This window comes from Falco punctatus (assembly GCF_963210335.1).
Source record: "Falco punctatus genome assembly, chromosome: 10".
NCBI classification, from domain to species: domain Eukaryota; kingdom Metazoa; phylum Chordata; class Aves; order Falconiformes; family Falconidae; genus Falco; species Falco punctatus.
This window is the reverse complement of record NC_137590.1, coordinates 3,513,763-3,531,877: the sequence shown is the minus strand read 5'-3', so window position 1 is coordinate 3,531,877 and position 18,115 is coordinate 3,513,763. Positions and strand designations below refer to the sequence as shown.

The 18,115-nt window shown below is 42.3% G+C and overlaps 1 protein-coding gene across 4 annotated transcripts in view; it reads right to left on the bottom strand.

Moving 5' to 3' along the window:
• Positions 1-18,115, bottom strand: part of PTPRT (protein tyrosine phosphatase receptor type T) — a 467,104-nt gene that overhangs the window by 124,530 nt on the left and 324,459 nt on the right. For all 4 annotated transcript variants that reach the window (XM_080405963.1, XM_080405961.1, XM_080405964.1 and 1 more), the window contains exon 10: positions 3,455-3,656. In XM_080405963.1, coding sequence (XP_080262089.1) covers positions 3,455-3,656 — 202 coding nt within the window. The remainder of the gene's footprint in view (positions 1-3,454; positions 3,657-18,115) is intronic.

Genomic DNA, 18,115 nt, shown 5'->3' with positions numbered 1-18,115 from the left:
GGAAACCTGGCTCTTGCTCACTGTTCTGGACATTGAATTAGACCTCTCACATCTCAGAGTTTTTAATACATAGACTTCAGCTGTCTCCTTGATAGGCTGGAGGGTGTGTTGTAAAGCACGAAAGATGAAAAGAGAGAAGCACCAACTAGGCAGGTTATCTTAGCACTCGAATCCATGACATTTTACCCCAGTGCTTTAGTGATGCTGAATCAACATGCAGCGGGCTGGTACGGCTTCCAACAGTGTACTCGGGCAGTACCCAGCCATGGTACCACCATCACTTCGCTGAAGTGTTCCCCAAAGCAAAACAGAAAAACACTGTATATTCACACTTAGCCAAAGTCTACTTTCTACTTCTGCTTTGTTATCTTCTGTTAGGATCATTTCACGAAAATAGGATAGCTTTCCTTAGCAAAAATATTTCACTTATTACTTCTTCTTTCCCCAATAGCAAACATCTGTTTGTGACAATTTTTACTGTAGAAAAACTGAAGAGATCATGAGATCAGAGCAGCATCAAATTTATTCCAAAGATGCAAGTTTTGTTGAAATATCTTTAAAGGATAAAGCAAACAGAAGAATTCACACAAATAGTTCATCTGTAACTCACAAGGACAAGCTGCATCACGGGGGACCCCATATTTAATCCTCTCACAGTGATTTCCACTGTAATCCTGTTTACAATCAGAATTTTTATCTAAATGCCTGAAAACCGCCAAGAATGGTGGTTGCTATTATCGGCTCAGCTACTGACTTCCCTGTCAATAAGCTGGCAATGAGTTCAGAATGAATGCCAATTCCTTAACGAGGATTTCTCTGAAAAAGGTGCTCTGCTTCAAGGGGAAGCAGTGTGAGTCATTTAAAGAAGATGCATGTCACCAGTGGTCTTCTATACCAGAGATCACCATATCTGCTGGAGATGCCACAGCAAGATAAGTGCCAGCCCTGACCAGAGCTACAGCACATGGCAGCACTACAAAAAGGTCGCAGGGCCAGTTCGGACACCAGGAACAGGCTGGGCTCTGCCTTTGTAGGCTCCATCATCCTTCTTAAAGCAGCTTCTTCTAGCCCAGTGGGGCTGCACTGGTGCCAATAAATTGTTTCTGATATGCTAGCTCGGGTGCTCAGAGGGCTGGGGCACCTCTGCTGTGGAGACAGGGTGAGAGAGTTGGGGTGGCTCAGCCCGGAGAAGGGAAGGCTCTGGGGAGACCTTAGAGCAGCTCCCAGTGCCTAGCGGGGCTGACAAGGAAGCTGGAGAGGGGCTTTTTACAAGGGCCTGTAGTGCCAGGACAAGGGGGTGGCTTTAAGCTGAAAGAGGGGAGATTAGGTTACATGTCCGGAAGAAATTCCTCACTGTGAGCGTAGCGAGGCGCTGGACCAGTTTGCTGAGAGCAGCTGTGGTGCCCCATCCCTGGCAGTGCCCAAGGCCAGGCTGGACGGGGCTTGGGGCAGCCTGGGCTGGTGGCAGGTGTCCCTGCCCACGGCGGGGCTTGGAACTAGGTGATCTCTAAGGCCCCTTCCAACCCACGCCAGTCTATGATTTTCTGTCTCCTGGCTGTGCATGAGACCTGTTTAGCTATCTCCTCTGTAAAACACTGCACCTGCCCCAGAGAATTTGCAATGTTACTTACAGACACCATATAGTCAAGAACTAAACGCAAGAAACGTACATCTTGGCAGGACTAGCTAATGGTACTGCATGTAATTTAGCAATCAGAGTCTGTATTAGACACAAGACACTGAAATAAGATATAGTAGTTTTCTTGTGTTCTCAACATGGGACAGTTGTGTAGTACCTCAATAAAATGACAATTGGCAGCGATGTCTCTAAAACAGCAAGCATTGCTCATCAATGTAATGCCTGTTCTGCAAGATCCCGCTCCTGCCCAAAGAGAAATCCCTAGGAATTCTGCCATTTAATTATGACTAAGAGAAAAACAAGTGTGTCCATATAAACATATACACACACATTGCTACAGCATAGATGACTTTTCATATTAAAATCTATATAGTCTTACAAGGACATTCCAGTCAATGCAAAAATCCTTCTTCTCTCTACTAACCTTGGGATTGCCTCTCAGAGCAAGTTTAACAGTAATTTCCAAATTACATACGTAGGACTGACGGACTGACCATGCAATGAGATAATCGAATGTCAGAGACTACCCAAATGCCTGCATGGAGTCTGTGCCTACCTACTGTGAATCAGGTGTTTGGAAGGTGGAAAAAGAAAAAAGAAAAAAGAGAAAAAAGAAAAAAAAGTACAATAAGCCAAGATTGGTGTGCATACAGCTAATAATCACGCAGGCTTTAACACAATTTAAGCACTCACTGAATAATAAAATGCAAAGAAACTGAATCAGAGAGAAAAAGCACTGCCATTTACTGTGCTATTTTATTTCTCTGGTAACAAGTGAATACAGTGCACGTTGTGCCTTCCCTTAGCAGTAGGGCTGCATAAACCCTAACAGTCCACAGAGCTGTTAGGACAGTTAATGGCTTTGCTTCAAGTGGCTGAGACACCAGCTTCTGCACTAAATGTTAATAGTCCAGTCCCCGCTGATGCCTAGTGGAGGGAACGGATACCTTTTGCTTCCTTAAAATTCACACTGTCACTTACTACTAACAACTTATTTTTATTAAACCAATTTTGAAATAGGGCAATGGAAAATATGCACTGTAGTGCACGCTTTTCCACGGCACCCAGCCATAATTTCAAGCATTACAAGTGTCCTGGATGTGCCAAACTTTTATTTTGGCTTTACTGAAAACACAGTTAAGGTATTCCAAAAAATGACAGTTTTAAACTGTTAGAGAACCTACTTTAGTGCTATCAATTAAATTTTGAAATTAAAATCTATATTTGTCTGCCCAATATCATCTCTACCATCCCTTTATCCATCTTTTCTTTTTATTTTGATAGCTAGCCTAAGTTTCCTTTTTTTCCCTAGAGAAACATGCACCTTCTCTTTGCCGTGCCTCCTGATTTTAGTGCCTTTCATATACTTGTCTACCTCAAGCCCTCGCTCTGCCCTTAGAAAGAAAACACAAAACCAGCTTTTCTCCTTTAGTCTCCTTGCACTATTAATTCAATTACTTTGTTACATCCATTTTTGTGCATTGTGAAAATAAAAGTCACACTACTGAAGGAGCTTCCCCAGCCATGCAGATAATACCAGCAATTATTATAGGGATAGTTCATTTGTAGAACTAACAAAGGCTCTCATTTTTAATGTTCCACAAAGGTGCTTGTGGATATTTTAAGACGCCCACAGATTAACCACTGCATTTGTAACCCACACACGCAGCGATACAGGATTGTGGTCGTTTGAAAAATTTGCCCTATGAAACTATGAGACACTAAGCTAAAGACCTTTTTATCGTTTTATGCATCAGCTGCAGGGTCTAAAGAATGAATCCTTATAAAGTTATTTTCTCTTCTCCAAAGCAGTACCTGAAATCTTAGTTGCAATCCGTGTTGTGATGGGTGGCCCAAAGCCCTTGACTGTGCTGGCTTTGATGGTGAATGAATACGTAGTCCCTGGGTATAATCCTACAAAGAGGTGATGTGTTTCATTCCTTAGTTTGAAGACTTTCCCTCTTTGGCTGGACAGGTCAGCACTGGGATCCAGAGACCCAACGGCCTTGTATGTAATCTGCAAATGAAGAACAAGGACAAGGTGATAAGGGGCTTTCTGCACCTGGCCTTTCCCTGCTCCCCAGTTTTGTCATCTCTTGAGTCTAGACACCGAAAATACCAGGACAGATAGTATTTCAGTATCTCTGGTGACTGGTTCTGTATTTGGATGCTGTCAAACAAACATGACAATATTTTCCAAGGCTCTACTTAGGGAAAATGCTAATTTCTTCTCGCCACTAAAACCTCAGCATGTGTCGGTTTAAAACAAAAGCTGCAAATAATTGCTTTTTATTCCAAAGCTCAGAACTTTTGCAGCCAAACCAGAGCACACACAGCATGACCAGCAGAATTTTCATAAGAATTTCCCATACAATCCCCCAGAGCATACAAAAACTTTTGGTGCAAACAGGCATACATTTTCCATCAAGTATTATATTTTTTTTCTTCTGGCAATTGGTCTTCTCACAAGGCTGCTGAAAACAATGGGAGCCTTTTACTGACAACAGAAGTTTTGGAAGTCTTTTTCTGTGCTAAAGAGACTAGACCAAAATGAAATTGGATGTTTAAATGAAATAAGTATCACCAAGTCTTTAGACAAAAGCCCTTCTCTTCTTCTCCCCTGTGCCTGTAAGCCAGCTTTGGGTACCATTTCCCTCCCCCTGCTCCACGCTTATGGCAGGTTCACACGTGGTCCTATGCCTGGGGGGGGGTGGGTGCTTGGGACCGTGAGTCAGCAGGGTTACAGACCTGGAGAGCCGCTCGCAAATACACACGCGGCTGGTGCTAACACACCTCTAGAGGAATCCGAGCTGAAAGCACACCTTCAAAATGCTGCTCGAGCTGTGTTACGCTTACCCATGGCATCCCTGCTCATATACAGATACCTGCGAGTAAAACTCATGACTTATTTACCAGCCAATTCCTTGCCTGCGTTCCAAATTCAATCCAAAAAGGCAGCTCAATTTCAATGGAGCTGTCAATAAAATATAACGTGCTCCACTGCTCTCCTAACCTTTCCTGATATTACGGGATCCTCGCTTATTTGTAATGAAACACTATGAATAAATCAATGTATGTTAATACACGATGTCTTCAATTTTTTATGAAGGACTCCACAAGAATCTAATTCCCAGCTTTGCTGAAAGAGCCTTTGAAAATTTGTAAGTCACTTGCTTTATGACAGGAGGGAAAGGTTACATTCTGAGGAAAAATAAATATACAATGTTTAAAAAGGTGCAGTTTAATAATAACAGGATAAATAAGAGACAGAGACTGATGCTCCTGACATGAAAGAAGGGTGTGACTGTGTCAATCCTGTTATTTGGACAGAGAAGAACAATTTAGAGCTGACACCCAAGACAAGGCAGTGTAATGGAGAAGGGCCATGAATTAAACTAGTCCTACAGGGCAGCAAGAAATTACAAAAGCAGAACTCTTAAAGGAATTATAACTAAGGAGGCTTGCAGATGATTTTATTGAAAACCCACTAATTTCTCCAGGAATTACAACCAGTTTTTAAATTTTTATTACTTGCTAGAAACCTGAGAAAGAGAGAGATCCCATAATGGTCATCAAAACAAACAAAAAAAAATTAAATACAGGGAGGAGAAATCTTTACACTCAGTCCTTTTCCTAAGGTGAGGTGAGGACCATCCAATGCGGCATGTTATAGGACAATATTTTAACAGTTTAAGAACTGTTTCTTAAATTGATGATTGCATCAAGGTGTTTCAAGGCAAAGGAATCTGTAAAAGCACCATTTAGAGTTAGAGCAAGCAACAAACACATTAAATTAAGAGTCACGACCCAGTGAGTGCCATACAAAAATCCAGAAAGAAAAATGCATTTAATCCAGTTGGTAGGAATGAACAGATGTAATCTGTGTGCTCTATTTGCAAATCAAGTGCTAAAGAAATAGCAATTCTATAAAATTCTGAGGGAGAACCAGCAAAAATAGGAGTTTGGGAAAAAGAAAGAGAATTTCCTACTGCTGGGCCACTGAAAACTGCACTCACAGGATGTCCAGGTAGCAGTCTATGCAAATTCAGTGGTATTTCTTTTCAAGCACATTAAAGAGGAGGCTATAAATGTAAGTGGAAGACGCACTTCTCCTTGATCTCTGTATAAATAAAAGTATTCAGCTACCTTCACCACTTCTAAAATCACTACAAAAACTTATTTTTCTTCATTAAAAGAACTATCGCCTCAAGGCAAATAGAGCCAGAAAAGCTTTCAAGAGGGGAAAAAAAAAGTCACTGATTTAAAAAAGAAAAACAAAACAGTCTATTTCTTGTTGGCTATAGCAGAGAATATGAGTACAGGGGACCGTAACACAACCTGGGTCAACCATGAGAAGTGGAGAAGGAGAAAACTGTTCTTGAGAGAGTGTGTCCATGATTTGAGATTGTAGAGTGGGTCAATTTTCAGAAAGACTGCTTGCTCAGACCAGACTTCAGTATTTCCCAAACCTTTTTTTTTTTTTTTAGGATATATAAGCTACAGTAAAGAGAGACTCATGGCATAGCTAAACTGTGAGATTACTGTTTCTGCAGCGGAGACTCTGTTCCAACAGATATGAACCCTGTTTTACCAGGTAATGTGCAGACATTCAGAGAAAGCAATCCTTGTCCCCAAAACACAACATTGTAATACGTGAACAGTACCTGGATGCAACACAAGAGAACAGAAAAACAACAGAACAAAATTGTGCACATGGTCCCGTTTCATTCAGTCCATAAGCAGAAACATTCATGGGACTGTTGAGCATAACGGTGCCCTCAGATACAGCCAGTTACCAGCTTACGGCTCTCATCAGTCAGCATCGAGCTCTTCTCTGCTTTCTGCAAGAGCTCAGAATGACTGAAGTGGTGAAGAAGATATATACGGACACTGCCAGGAGAGCCTACGGGCTGTGCGCCCACCTCTGCTGGCTTTTGTCATGGCCATGATAAGCTGACATTCTCTGTGTCTCCATTTTGCCATTTATAAAAAGAGGGCTATTACATTCCTCTATACATTTTTTTTTTTGTGTGTGGTTGAGGAGTTAAACATTTTGTGTGTGTGTGATTGAGGAATTCTATGGATTTCTGCAATTTCTGAGTGCTAATGGTTAAGCACCAAACCCACAGGTGAAACAGGTGAAGTAACCCTGAAAACAGAGCCCTCTGTTTGGAAAAGGAGGCAAACTCTCTTCCAGCTCAGGAAAAACAACTTATGTTTCTCTTCCAAGTGAGATATCTGTTGTCCCTTAGATATTAGTGCTACCCCAAAGTGTGGATTAACACCTGAGAGCTCTGTCTCTGTTCCTCTATGCCCCCCAGCACAGCCACAGCAGCTGTGACCAGCTGCAACCAGCTGCAGTCCCCCTGCCCCTGCCAGCGGAGCCTCCTGCAGTGCGGGCTGCCCCCCCCCCCCCCCACCCCACCCCCCCCAGGCTCCCATCCAGCTCTGCAACGGTTCTTACAGCCAGCATCACCTCCATTGACTGAAGGTATTTGTATTTCTTCACTGGACTAACTGGGAAGTGCTACGCCCTATGCATTCATGCGTATGCATGTCTCTGTGTCAGATTTCTCCTATAGAAAGAAAAAGTGCTGTAATATATCACTTTTAAGTTGGTTCTCATCTATAAATGTATCAAATTATATCCAGGTGAAATGAAGACATAAAGTTGCCACTCTTCTTGATTGACTTTAACAAAAATCTCTGAAGCGAGAGAAATTTCAGGGAATCAGACACTGAAAAATTTTCAAGAAGAAACTATGGAAATTTCCAACTCTGGAGTAATTAATAAAGGCACAGAAATATGTCTGGAGAAGAACTATAGCACTTTCCCGGAATAAGAATGATGCTGAAAAAACCCACCTGGTCTCCTAGTTGGTAAGCTATTTATCTTAATTACTTGTTCCAAGTATCAAACCATTTCATTACAAAACAAACAAGACATTCTAATCTAGAAAATGAGATGACTCAATCACTAGAAAGCAGCTGTTCTAAATTATTTTAAAATAATCTATTTTAAAGACAAGCCGTATCATATAATAATTCTGCATTCTGAAAAAAGAAAAAAACAATAATATTAATTTAAATGTTTAAAAAACCTAGACAGAAAACAAAAAGGAAAGTACTCAAAAATGTATTTAAGAATGTCACTCTGATTGAAAATATTGAAAATATTTGTTTTTATTCTGATGCAGAACAAATGCAAATAGAAAGATGAGGAAATTTCTCACAAGACTGAAACTCTATGTTTTTTAACCAGCTTCCTGGTTATCTCCTACTCAGCAGGCAGCTGCTGTAAGCTGAAAGTTGTCTTTCCTCTGCAAACTGGAACGGCTATCTGGAGTTTGCATATGTAATGTAGAGTTTACATATCGGCTCCAGGGCAACTTGATGGTCCCAAGGAAAAGTTTAGTAGCCTGCTATGGTTCTAATCACAGCCAAAACCAGTGCAGGCTATAATACAGCAAAACCAAGAAGTACACAATAATAAAATCCTAAATCTTCCTTGGAACCTCCTTCACCGAGCTAACGAAATGTTTCTCAACCAGAAGCAACAACTGCAATACATTTGAAGTACTGAGAAAGTCAGATGGCAAAGGAACACAGAAGGATCAGGACTGGACACATCGCCACCAGAACAGGAGGGACAAAACACTGAGCCCAGCATCCACCCAGCTGGACAGGGATGACCTGCTCAGCAGGTGCACAAATGATTCAAGTCCTTGGTCAACTGTGAAAAAATTCAGCTACGTGAGTCCAAATTCTTTGTAAAATGTAAAACAGGTCAACAGTACAAGTTCATATCTACTGGAAACTACCAGAAAAGGCTTTATATACTTCATTTCCAAGTGTTCTGTGATATATAATTGCTGTGATGGACTATGGGGAATAAAGCAAGAACAGAGCAGGATAAGAAATGGGATGGTTCGTGAGTTCACTCGTTATTTAAGCAGACATCCAATCTCCACCAGCATACGCTCAGTCCCCAATAACCAGAAGCACCCCCTCATTTTCCACCCTCCCCTCTGTTTTTTACCCATTTGAAAAGTCTGGAATATTAACTCCTTGAAATCCCCAAACAAATTACTATGTTAACAACCATAAAGATGAAGATATAACAATGAGAGCATAAGCACAGCTCTTCTCTCCTTCACAGACTCTATTTTAACACAATTTTCTAGGGAAATGTGAATGCTTTGCTAACTGTCATCATTTGCGACTGTAAAACTTCTATTACAATATGAGGACTTATAAAACTTTCATTGTGAAGGGAAAGACCGTAGCAGAGGCATTAACTAAGGTAAGATGCACAAGGTTATTTTCCACTGCAAATCATTCTTCAGAAGAAAGCACAAATTTTTTAAAAAAAATCAACACACACACCTCCTTCACCCACTTGGATTTTCCCGTATTTGTATGGACAACTGTGTCCTCACAAGCAAAAGGAGACTGTGATACCATACATATTATGTACAATAATACATATTGTACATAAAATATGTACAATAACATATTATACATACACCAGCTATGCTTCATCAGTTGTATCTGGAATATGTCTGTTCAGCCTGAGTTTCAGCCATGGACCAGAGCACCAAACTCTGCAAGGACTCCACAATTTTCTCATTAAGTTAAACGAACATCCAGCATTTTGCCCTTGACTTTAGCAGCTGCCCTGTGCCCAGGTGCCTGCTGACTCCCTACACCGTGCTTAGCAATACTGAGAATAACAGAAGTCTGGTGCATTTCATTCCTTCTTTGCATGGTGAAGGCAGAGGGGGCTTTGTCCTATGCCTTCAGAAATAAAAATATCAGTAAGTGCAGTTGAAAACTGAAGGTTAAAAAAAAAGTATATATTAAATTCCCTGTAGAAAAAAAGGGTACGTATTGTTAAAACTGTGGTAATTAAACAGTGAAACAAAGCGTCAAGCGATGTGATAAATTACCCTTCGGGATTAGACATTCCTTTGGAAGAATGTATTATGGCACAATCATGAGGCCCTAAGCTTAATACAAGAACAAATTGTGATAAAGATCTCATCACTTCGTTGTAATGGTCCTTCTTGGCCTCTGCTACTAAATCCTTCGGGAACCCTGGATAGCTGTTCAGATTCTCTTTAATCCTCTCAAATAAATAAATTAACAAGACAGAATATTCTGTTGAAATCACGGCTGATGTATCCATTTAGCCTTCCCATACGTTTGATACATTCGAGTAAGCTTTCACACTGATGAATAACTGAGTTGTCAGGATTTCATGTGTTCATAACCTTAAAACTGAGGGCAGCAAGCTCTAATGTCTCAGGATTGAGAGCTTGCCAGTCAAGGCAAAAAAAATACGCTCATACATTTCTTCCCACAGCAATTGATCCCAGTATACATGCCACTTTATCTTATATCTTTTGTCATATAGAATTAATCAACCACGGCCAGCAGAATTTTGCTCTCTACAGCCATATTCACCATCAAACATTAGGACTTTAAGCTTCCCCTCTGATTTTAGCAATTGCAGCCTGTTTCAATGCAAATGGTAAGTACTGCTGTTAAATCAAACACTACTTTGTAGATATATTATGCAACCTTACATCTATTTTCCATTTTAATGACAGCCTGCATAGCAGTTTAGGGAAGGCATTTGAAACTTATAAATCCATTACATTATCCCCTGCATTCCCACTGATGTTTTATGTCCTTGTCTTTATGAGACAGCCCGTTCTGCCTCTCCATACCACACGCAGCCCCTAGCTTCTGGGGGTGCTTTGGAGCTGACAGGTAGCTGCAATGTATATACATATATATTATATTTTTGTCCCCATTTCAGTTAGCAATGCCTCAAGACTGAAACCATCTCTTGCTCTGGACAAGAAAGGAGCCAGAAGAAGAAACATTACATAGCCACTACCTGCATGACTGTCCCAAGGTCAGAAGCTGGGTCTCCAAGGACACCCCGGCCAGTGTCTCTCACTTTACAGAGCCAGAAGAAAAGGAGGCTTTTCCTGACTTATTGCTGTTTTTTGAAATCACTCCTGTCTTGTAAAGCAAGACCTGGAATCAAGATTTTTTTTTATCCATTGGTTGCTATCATACCACGCTGCATGCAGGGGCCCAGGGGGTGGGCTACCTGCAGAAGGGGCACTGGGAATAAGGATCCCTGGCAACTCTCACGGGTGGCAGCTCCTCAGCAAGCAGGAGATTTGGGCGGCAGGCGGCTGTCGGACCAGAACAGCCCCACAGCTGCAGGGCACCCCGCGCCAGGGCTGGGCTCTCCCCTACCCCGCGGGAGCTGCGTGCTGTCCCCATGTCGCAGCCAGCCCTGTCCAGCTTCAGCACGTAGGAGAGGCAGGTATCAAACCCACTTAAGTAAGAAAATAAAGCTGCTGGCATCTCAGAAAAATGAAAACCACACAGCAGTCACAGCTTTAATTCCTTCCTGTTTTAAAGGGGCCCCTCGTTTTGAAAACCACTTGACTAAAGAGACGTTGCTACTTCTCGGCTACATAATCCTCTCTCGAGTTGGAATAATTTCTATTTAACCAGAAGACAACAAGGTAGACTCAGTAGTGTACAAACCTGACTTATGAGGTGTTTAAGACCTACTTAGTGAAGCTTTAGAAAAGCTCAGTACTCCGCTGTCCGGAGCCCGGCACAAGTGCACCCCCCACACACTCCATCACAAAGAACATCTGGCCAGCCAGGCTGTGGTCCTGCCTGCCCAGCACCCCCAGGCTACAGAAACCAGGAACTCCCCCCACGCTTTCCTATGCCCCTTGCTTCAATTCCATAACAGGGTCGGCACAAAACTTCACAAATAGATGAGAAAGAAGTTTGTCACAGGCAAAGCATTGTTTTCCAGGGCTAGAAATCATTATGGAATTCACAGGAGTGCAGAGATAAGGGAGCTGGGTGTCAGTGAGAGTGCTGGATGGTGTCACAGGCTTCAGCACCCTAGATGGAGGGGAGGGGGTACCATCCGAAAGGCTTCACCATTGGAAATACCTTGGAAAACAATAGCTATTTTGTTTAAAATCTTGCTTTGCATATTCCACTCCATGCTCTAATAAAGCTTACAAGAAAACTTCATTTCCTCCTCTCCCCCCACCTCCCCCAACTTCCCAAAAATAAACATGAATAAACTGATGCATTAAAGTCTGACAGAAATACCCTTGAACTCAAAGTTATCCAAACATTTCCTTCGTTTCCCCAGTCGCTGCCTCAGGGAAGCAGTGTCTCCCAAACCAAGCGTTAAGAAGCCATGTACAATGTGAGTTAGCCATGCAAATGACTTTTTATGGCGGAAGGAAAACAGCTCTCGCTCATGGTGTCTCCTGGAAACGTTCGCTTTGAATTCAGAGGGTGTGCAAGGTGATGGTGTTTTACTGACCATCTCACTTGCTACCATTTCAGGCACCACTGACCTTCCAGAAATTTTGCAAGGCTTCTCCTCAGTTCATACTACATCTGGATTACTCTCACACAATCAACACTGAGTTTCCAAAACATATAGTTTTGAACCTGAGCATGTACCACTCAGAAGATAACTAACACGAAAAGCAGCTTCAGATTTCAGTGCAAAGAACAGCAAGGAACCGCCATTCCCAGCCACAGCCTTCCCTTCCTACATTCTGGATCCGACAACAAAACCACCAGTAGGATGTTCTTAAAATTACGTACATATTCCTTACGCAGGTCAGCCCAGCACCACCAGTGAATGTGATCTGGTTTCTCCCTAGTCACTGCACACCAGGCTAAGCAATGAAGATTTCATTGCCCCCTCCTCTTCAGTGACATCTCTTAGGATCAAGTCTTAAGCTAAATAACGACAATTAGCACTGCTGAATTCAAACCTGACAATCCAACACCTTCTCCTAGCCTAAAACGTACTTAAGAATGAAAATCAGCTCTTTTCTTCCCCACAGCCTCTTGCTCAGGGTCATTCTCAGAACCACACTTCCACAGTAAAACACCACTGCACAGACAACTACCAAAGGTTTTAAGAAGCTGATGCAATACAGGGAGTAAATTACAAAGTTATCACCACTGCCGGCTAAAACCCAAGAGCAAAGAGAAGTTACAGATTCACGAGACAGAGCCCAAACTTCTGTTATACTGCTTTTTCTGCAGAAATCTTTACCTTCTGGTATTAATTCTACATTTAATCTTCACAAAACTGCAGTTTCAGCAGACAATTAAAGCTCTTTTCATTTACTTTCCAAAGGTGAAACCTAATTGTTGTTTTGTGTAATTTTAAGTAGCTTATCTCCTCCTGGAGTAGGGATTCCGCTCCAGGTTCCCAGCCACATGAGAACTGGCACGGTCCCCACTCCTGTTTACAACATCAACATCTGGTAACACCACTTACATTTCCAAGGCTGATATCAAGCTGAGTGCAAATCGTAAACAGCCAGGGCCCTGGATGCGGGCTACACATATGATTTCAAGTTCAAAGCTGCGAGTGTTGGAGGTTGAGGACTCAGCTCTGCGCTGCTACATCAGAGCATGCAAATATTTTGGCTAGCTCACCTCCGCCCTCATATTCCAGTGCAAGTCTCGCTTGGGTATGAAAGATAAGACATGAAGAACATAAGGAACACCTTCCTTTCCACATATATTATCAACTAGATAAAACCTGCTTGTTTTCTTGAAGGGAATAGGAGAGAGGCACAATCCCTCTTTAATGCCCCTCTGGTCATTGCTCATGTGCTTTTTAAAAGAGTACAATTATTAGAGGCTGTGTTTCCCCAATTGCTTGAGGTGACGTCTGCTAATATGGTCAAATCAACCTGATAGCTATAGGCATTACAAGAAAGTAGATCTTTCCAGATGTAGGCTAAGGAAAGCAGGAGTGCAGGTTTTGGATGCATCCCACCTGCCCTGACTGCATGCTGCGATGGAAAACGGAGGCGCATTTGTGGGCAGCAACCCCTGCACCACCCAGGGATGCTGGGGAACACACTTGCTTCACCAGGTAGAAAAAATAACAAATGGTAAAAGCTTCGATTTATCTCATAAGAGACTAAAGCATGTGCTTTTTTCATCGACTTACTGAAACAAGTTATCACATAGGAGGGGCAGAGGGGGAAAAGGTGCCAGATCAGCAAATTCAAATAAGGTACAGAGCACAGCTTCCACCAAACGGCCAGCCCTGCAGCAGACAGGAGATGACTAGCAGAAGCAAAAGCAGCTTGGACTGGTCAGATCACAGCTTAAACCCCAAACCAGGCCACATGAAAAGTCTTACAAAGGTTTTGATATTCATAAGGAATGAAAATCCTAAGCCTGGCTACACACCTGAATACACACCAGCAAGGTATGACCGTCACTAAGAATACGTTACGCAGTACGCCAACTGGAAGAGCCTAAGCAAATGTTCTGAGCCCAGCAAACCACTCAAACACACATTTAGCTTCCTTTAATGCCAAAGGAATTTTAAGTGCATTTCTACATGCTCATCTCAAAGGCAGGTGATCACCGAATCAAGCCCAGAGCTGCATTCCTCTCCTAAGATCACCCTGGGAAAACTCACACAAAGAATTAAAACCTGATCTTTAATGAAGGAATCACAGAGCGCTAAGGATGAGAACTTAATTGTAAATCAGCTCTGACACAATCCAGAACCCAAATGTTTGGCCTATCCTTCAACTTTCTCGCAAGCATCCCTAAATCAAACTTTACTTTTATATGTTCATCTTATAGTCCTTCCTTTTTTTTTTTTTTTTTTTTTTTTTTCAGCTGAATCTTTCAATTTTCAGGCTTAGAGCAGAACTGAAAACACTAGCATCTCAGACACCAAATACCCACGAACGGTGTGTGAGAGTGGTCACGCATTGCTAACTGTCAAATAATCCGATTGCCTGCACCTCACCATGCTCTTCATGTGCTACTGTTCTTCTTGCTGCTGTAACATGCCAGGAAGCCAGGACACGTTCCAATGGAAGGTACGACCATTTTTTGGCAGTATGTGTTAAAACAATGACTCTGGCTGCAGTTTTTACAGCTGTCTCTCAAGTTATGCGATAAAGTTGTCCCAGCTTTGGATTTTTCTCACCAGAAGGACTAAAAAGAAGCTGTATGGAATAAATGAAGGGTGGAAATAGGCTGTGCAATTTACATACTCATTTTTGTATTTTTAAATTAATACCTCCACCCTTCCTGTTAGCATAATTTCCAAAAAATACAGGTGGGCTAGTTTTAAAGACTTTGAAAACTGCTGCAAGTCTAATTCATTCATGCAAAACAGAAGGTAAGACAACGCAGCTCCCCCACTAATGCACACCTTTCATAAATAAGAGGGAAAGAAACTCTTCATGAAGCCAATGTAAAAATCCTTGGTTTAATGTTCTAAGTAATAGCAAATAAATCCACTTGAACTGCCACAGACAGCAAAAAAAGCCTTCTTGCTTCTGCAATATTCTAGCAGAAAAATGGTCAGCTCTGCAGCTGGATAACAGTGAAGAAAATAAATTTTGATATGCAAAATATTTGCTTGGAATTTAGTGGATAAGACACTGTCTTGCATATTAGTATTTATTGCAAGATGGAACATATTTTCCTGAGTAGCTTTGCAACGGTAGACAAGGTTGAAGTTCTCGTTAATATTACTTAGCTGTTCATGTAGCTGCAATTTGGAGCGTATACCTGCTGACCTGATATTGCTGTAACAGCACAATAAAATGTTAAGGACCCAGGCCCATGGATTTGGGGAAGGGGAGGAGGGGAGGACAGGCCCTGGCAGAGCTGGTACCACACAGGGCTGCCCTGGGAACGCACCCCACTCTCTATGCAGTACCTTCACCCCTGAAACGGAGGGAGCACCCCAAACAGAGAACACCTACAAGTTCAGCAGCTCATGATAGCGGCATTAGGAAGTCCTGCATGAAAAGATATATAGCCATGGCTGAGGCACCAATCCTCACCTGGGTGTGATGTGCCCCCATGTCTGCAAACGAGAGCTGCAGCATGGTGGGATGACCAGGCTGTGCCCACCACTGGCTTTGTGGAGGAGATGGGTACACACCACCCCGCTGCCACAGCGGTGAAAACCCTATCTCAGAGCTGTGCTGAAGCCGAGCTCGACAATCTTTCTACATCTCAACTGCACACATTTCATATCACCTAAACCTTAAAGGATTTGTCCTATGTTGTCATTCAAAAAACCCATTCAGTTACCCCAAAACCACAAATTCCTAATCATCACATAACATCCTCCCCCCCCCCCCCCCCCCCAAGCCTTGCTGGAGAGTCCTTGCTCCTTTTCTCACTCAGGGGCATGTGACTTTATACTGTGATTTTGCTTTCCACCTTAATCAAAATATTTCATCAGAGGAATGAATCTTCTGACTGATATACCAGAGCCTTTAAAGAGGCTTCACAGTCTTTATACCCAGAGGGCTTTCATTTGCACACAGACTGTTTATGGCTTTTGCTGAATAAAGTCACTGTTGCTGGTTCCTCCTGAACAAATCCTGGACCTGATTTTCTAATGTCCTGGGGAGAGTCCAAAGTCAGAAGAGAGACGGAAATCCTCCATCACCTTGGAAAAACAACAGCCCTTGTTCCTCAGAACACAACTCCTTTAGAGCAAATACCTGAGACACAGTTTTTGCAGGCACGTTGGGTACCACTTGAATAAAGTCCTATTACTATTGCAGAAGAGGTCGCCTCCAATCAGGTTTGCTGCAGTAAGTTTTCTGGTTTATTCACCTGAACTGTATTTTCACAAAAGCCAGAGGCTGTAAAATGCACAGTGTATAAAGCAAGTCAAAAAATCCTACCAAAAAAATGTTTCATTTTTTCTTAAGTGGCTTCCCACACAAAGGTGTCTCTGAGCTATCCATTAGCTGAAAGTGAGTTACATCTCATTGAACAACTACATACTCTTTGTAGAGAGAAAAAACATGTGGCAGCCTAAGTGCAGCAAATGTGTTCAGAAGTCCGAAGCTGAAGCGATGTTCCTCCCCAGCTCTTCAAAGTGCTGCTGTATCAGCGGGGGCACGTCACTCACCCTGTGCCCAGGACGCTGGGAAGAACTGGCCAGACAGGGCTGTTCAGAGGGTAACACCAAAACAGCAAGTGCCCACTAACAAAATGACTGTGGGAAAAGAATTGTACCACGACACATCTCTCTATCTGATGTTCTATCGTAGCTGCTTTCTCTGAGCAGAAATGCCTCTGTTCCTTGTGCATCTCCATTCCCACCAGACAGTCAACAGAAAACCCATCATACGATGCCCAAATACTTCCCTCCCCATCCCAGATACCAGCCTGGCTCTCCTGAGGGCTGTTACCTCACTCACCCACTCCGAGTTACTGACTGAGGAGCCTGGATGTATTCTGAAGTTTGATGCAGCCTCTGCTCATCATTGCACAAGGTGGAGGGCTCCAGTGAGAAACTTGAGCAGGGCAAACACAGAAGCAATTTATTTTCACAAACACTGAAGTCCTGTGTTCTTCAAATATAACTGCTGATCAAAAGAGAGCCATACGTGTCCGAATGAGCAAGTCTGGGAACCACATCAGCAAAGACCTAACAGGGAGTGCTCAGGTGGGGGCTGACCCGTTTTGTTCACACAAGGACAAACAAAAGCCAGCTTTAGACCTTTCTCCCCATGATACGTTGATTTTTGTTCTTTATTCAGTTTGCGAAAATGTGGGCATTCAGTCAAACACTGACTAGCACAGAAATAACTCTATTATGTGCGTTATGGTATATTTTATGTTGTAAGGGTTTTTTTCAGCTGTATTGTTTTGTTTCCTGAGCACACGTTGTGGACACCATATGAATGAAAAGTGAACTGTTAAGATCTCTAGATACCTCTTAACTCCAATTCTGGTTTTATGGTCCTGTAATCAACTTCCAATCCAAATGAAAACACTTTATTGCACTTTTAAAACATTTTGCAAAACTCTTGGCATAATACACATGCTGTACTCCATTACATTTGCCTGCTCTTGAGTTTAAAACAAGAGGGAGAAAAGACACATTTCTGTTCCTTTTTTCAATAATCTGTGTGATTTCCTTTTACTTCACCTGTAGGAATATGGTCAAACATAAATTGTGTCCATTGGATAATCATTAGTTTGGCTCTGTCTCCTTTTCTTTGCTCTCCATACTAGCAGTGATATATTCTGAGCAGTCTTCACTCCACCTCTCTTCTTTTATCATCAAATTCCTTGTGATGCTCTAAAGATTCTTTGGATTGGTTTAGGTCGCATTAAAAGGCATCACAGTTAAAAGCATCTTAAAAGATGAAGTCTAAAATAGTCCAATTTATTGTTCCAACTCCCTCTTTAGATAATCTAGCTCTTTCCCTTTCACTAATGAACTGTAAAATCAAGCACCAAGCTGTCAGATGAGTCTGACTAGCTCCACCTCTGCTTTATAAATAAGAAGAAAAATCTCTAAAAACTGTACCTCAGCTCTTTGCACCTGTTAGAGCCCTCCACCTTGGCAAGGATCTCTCCTGGCCTCCACGG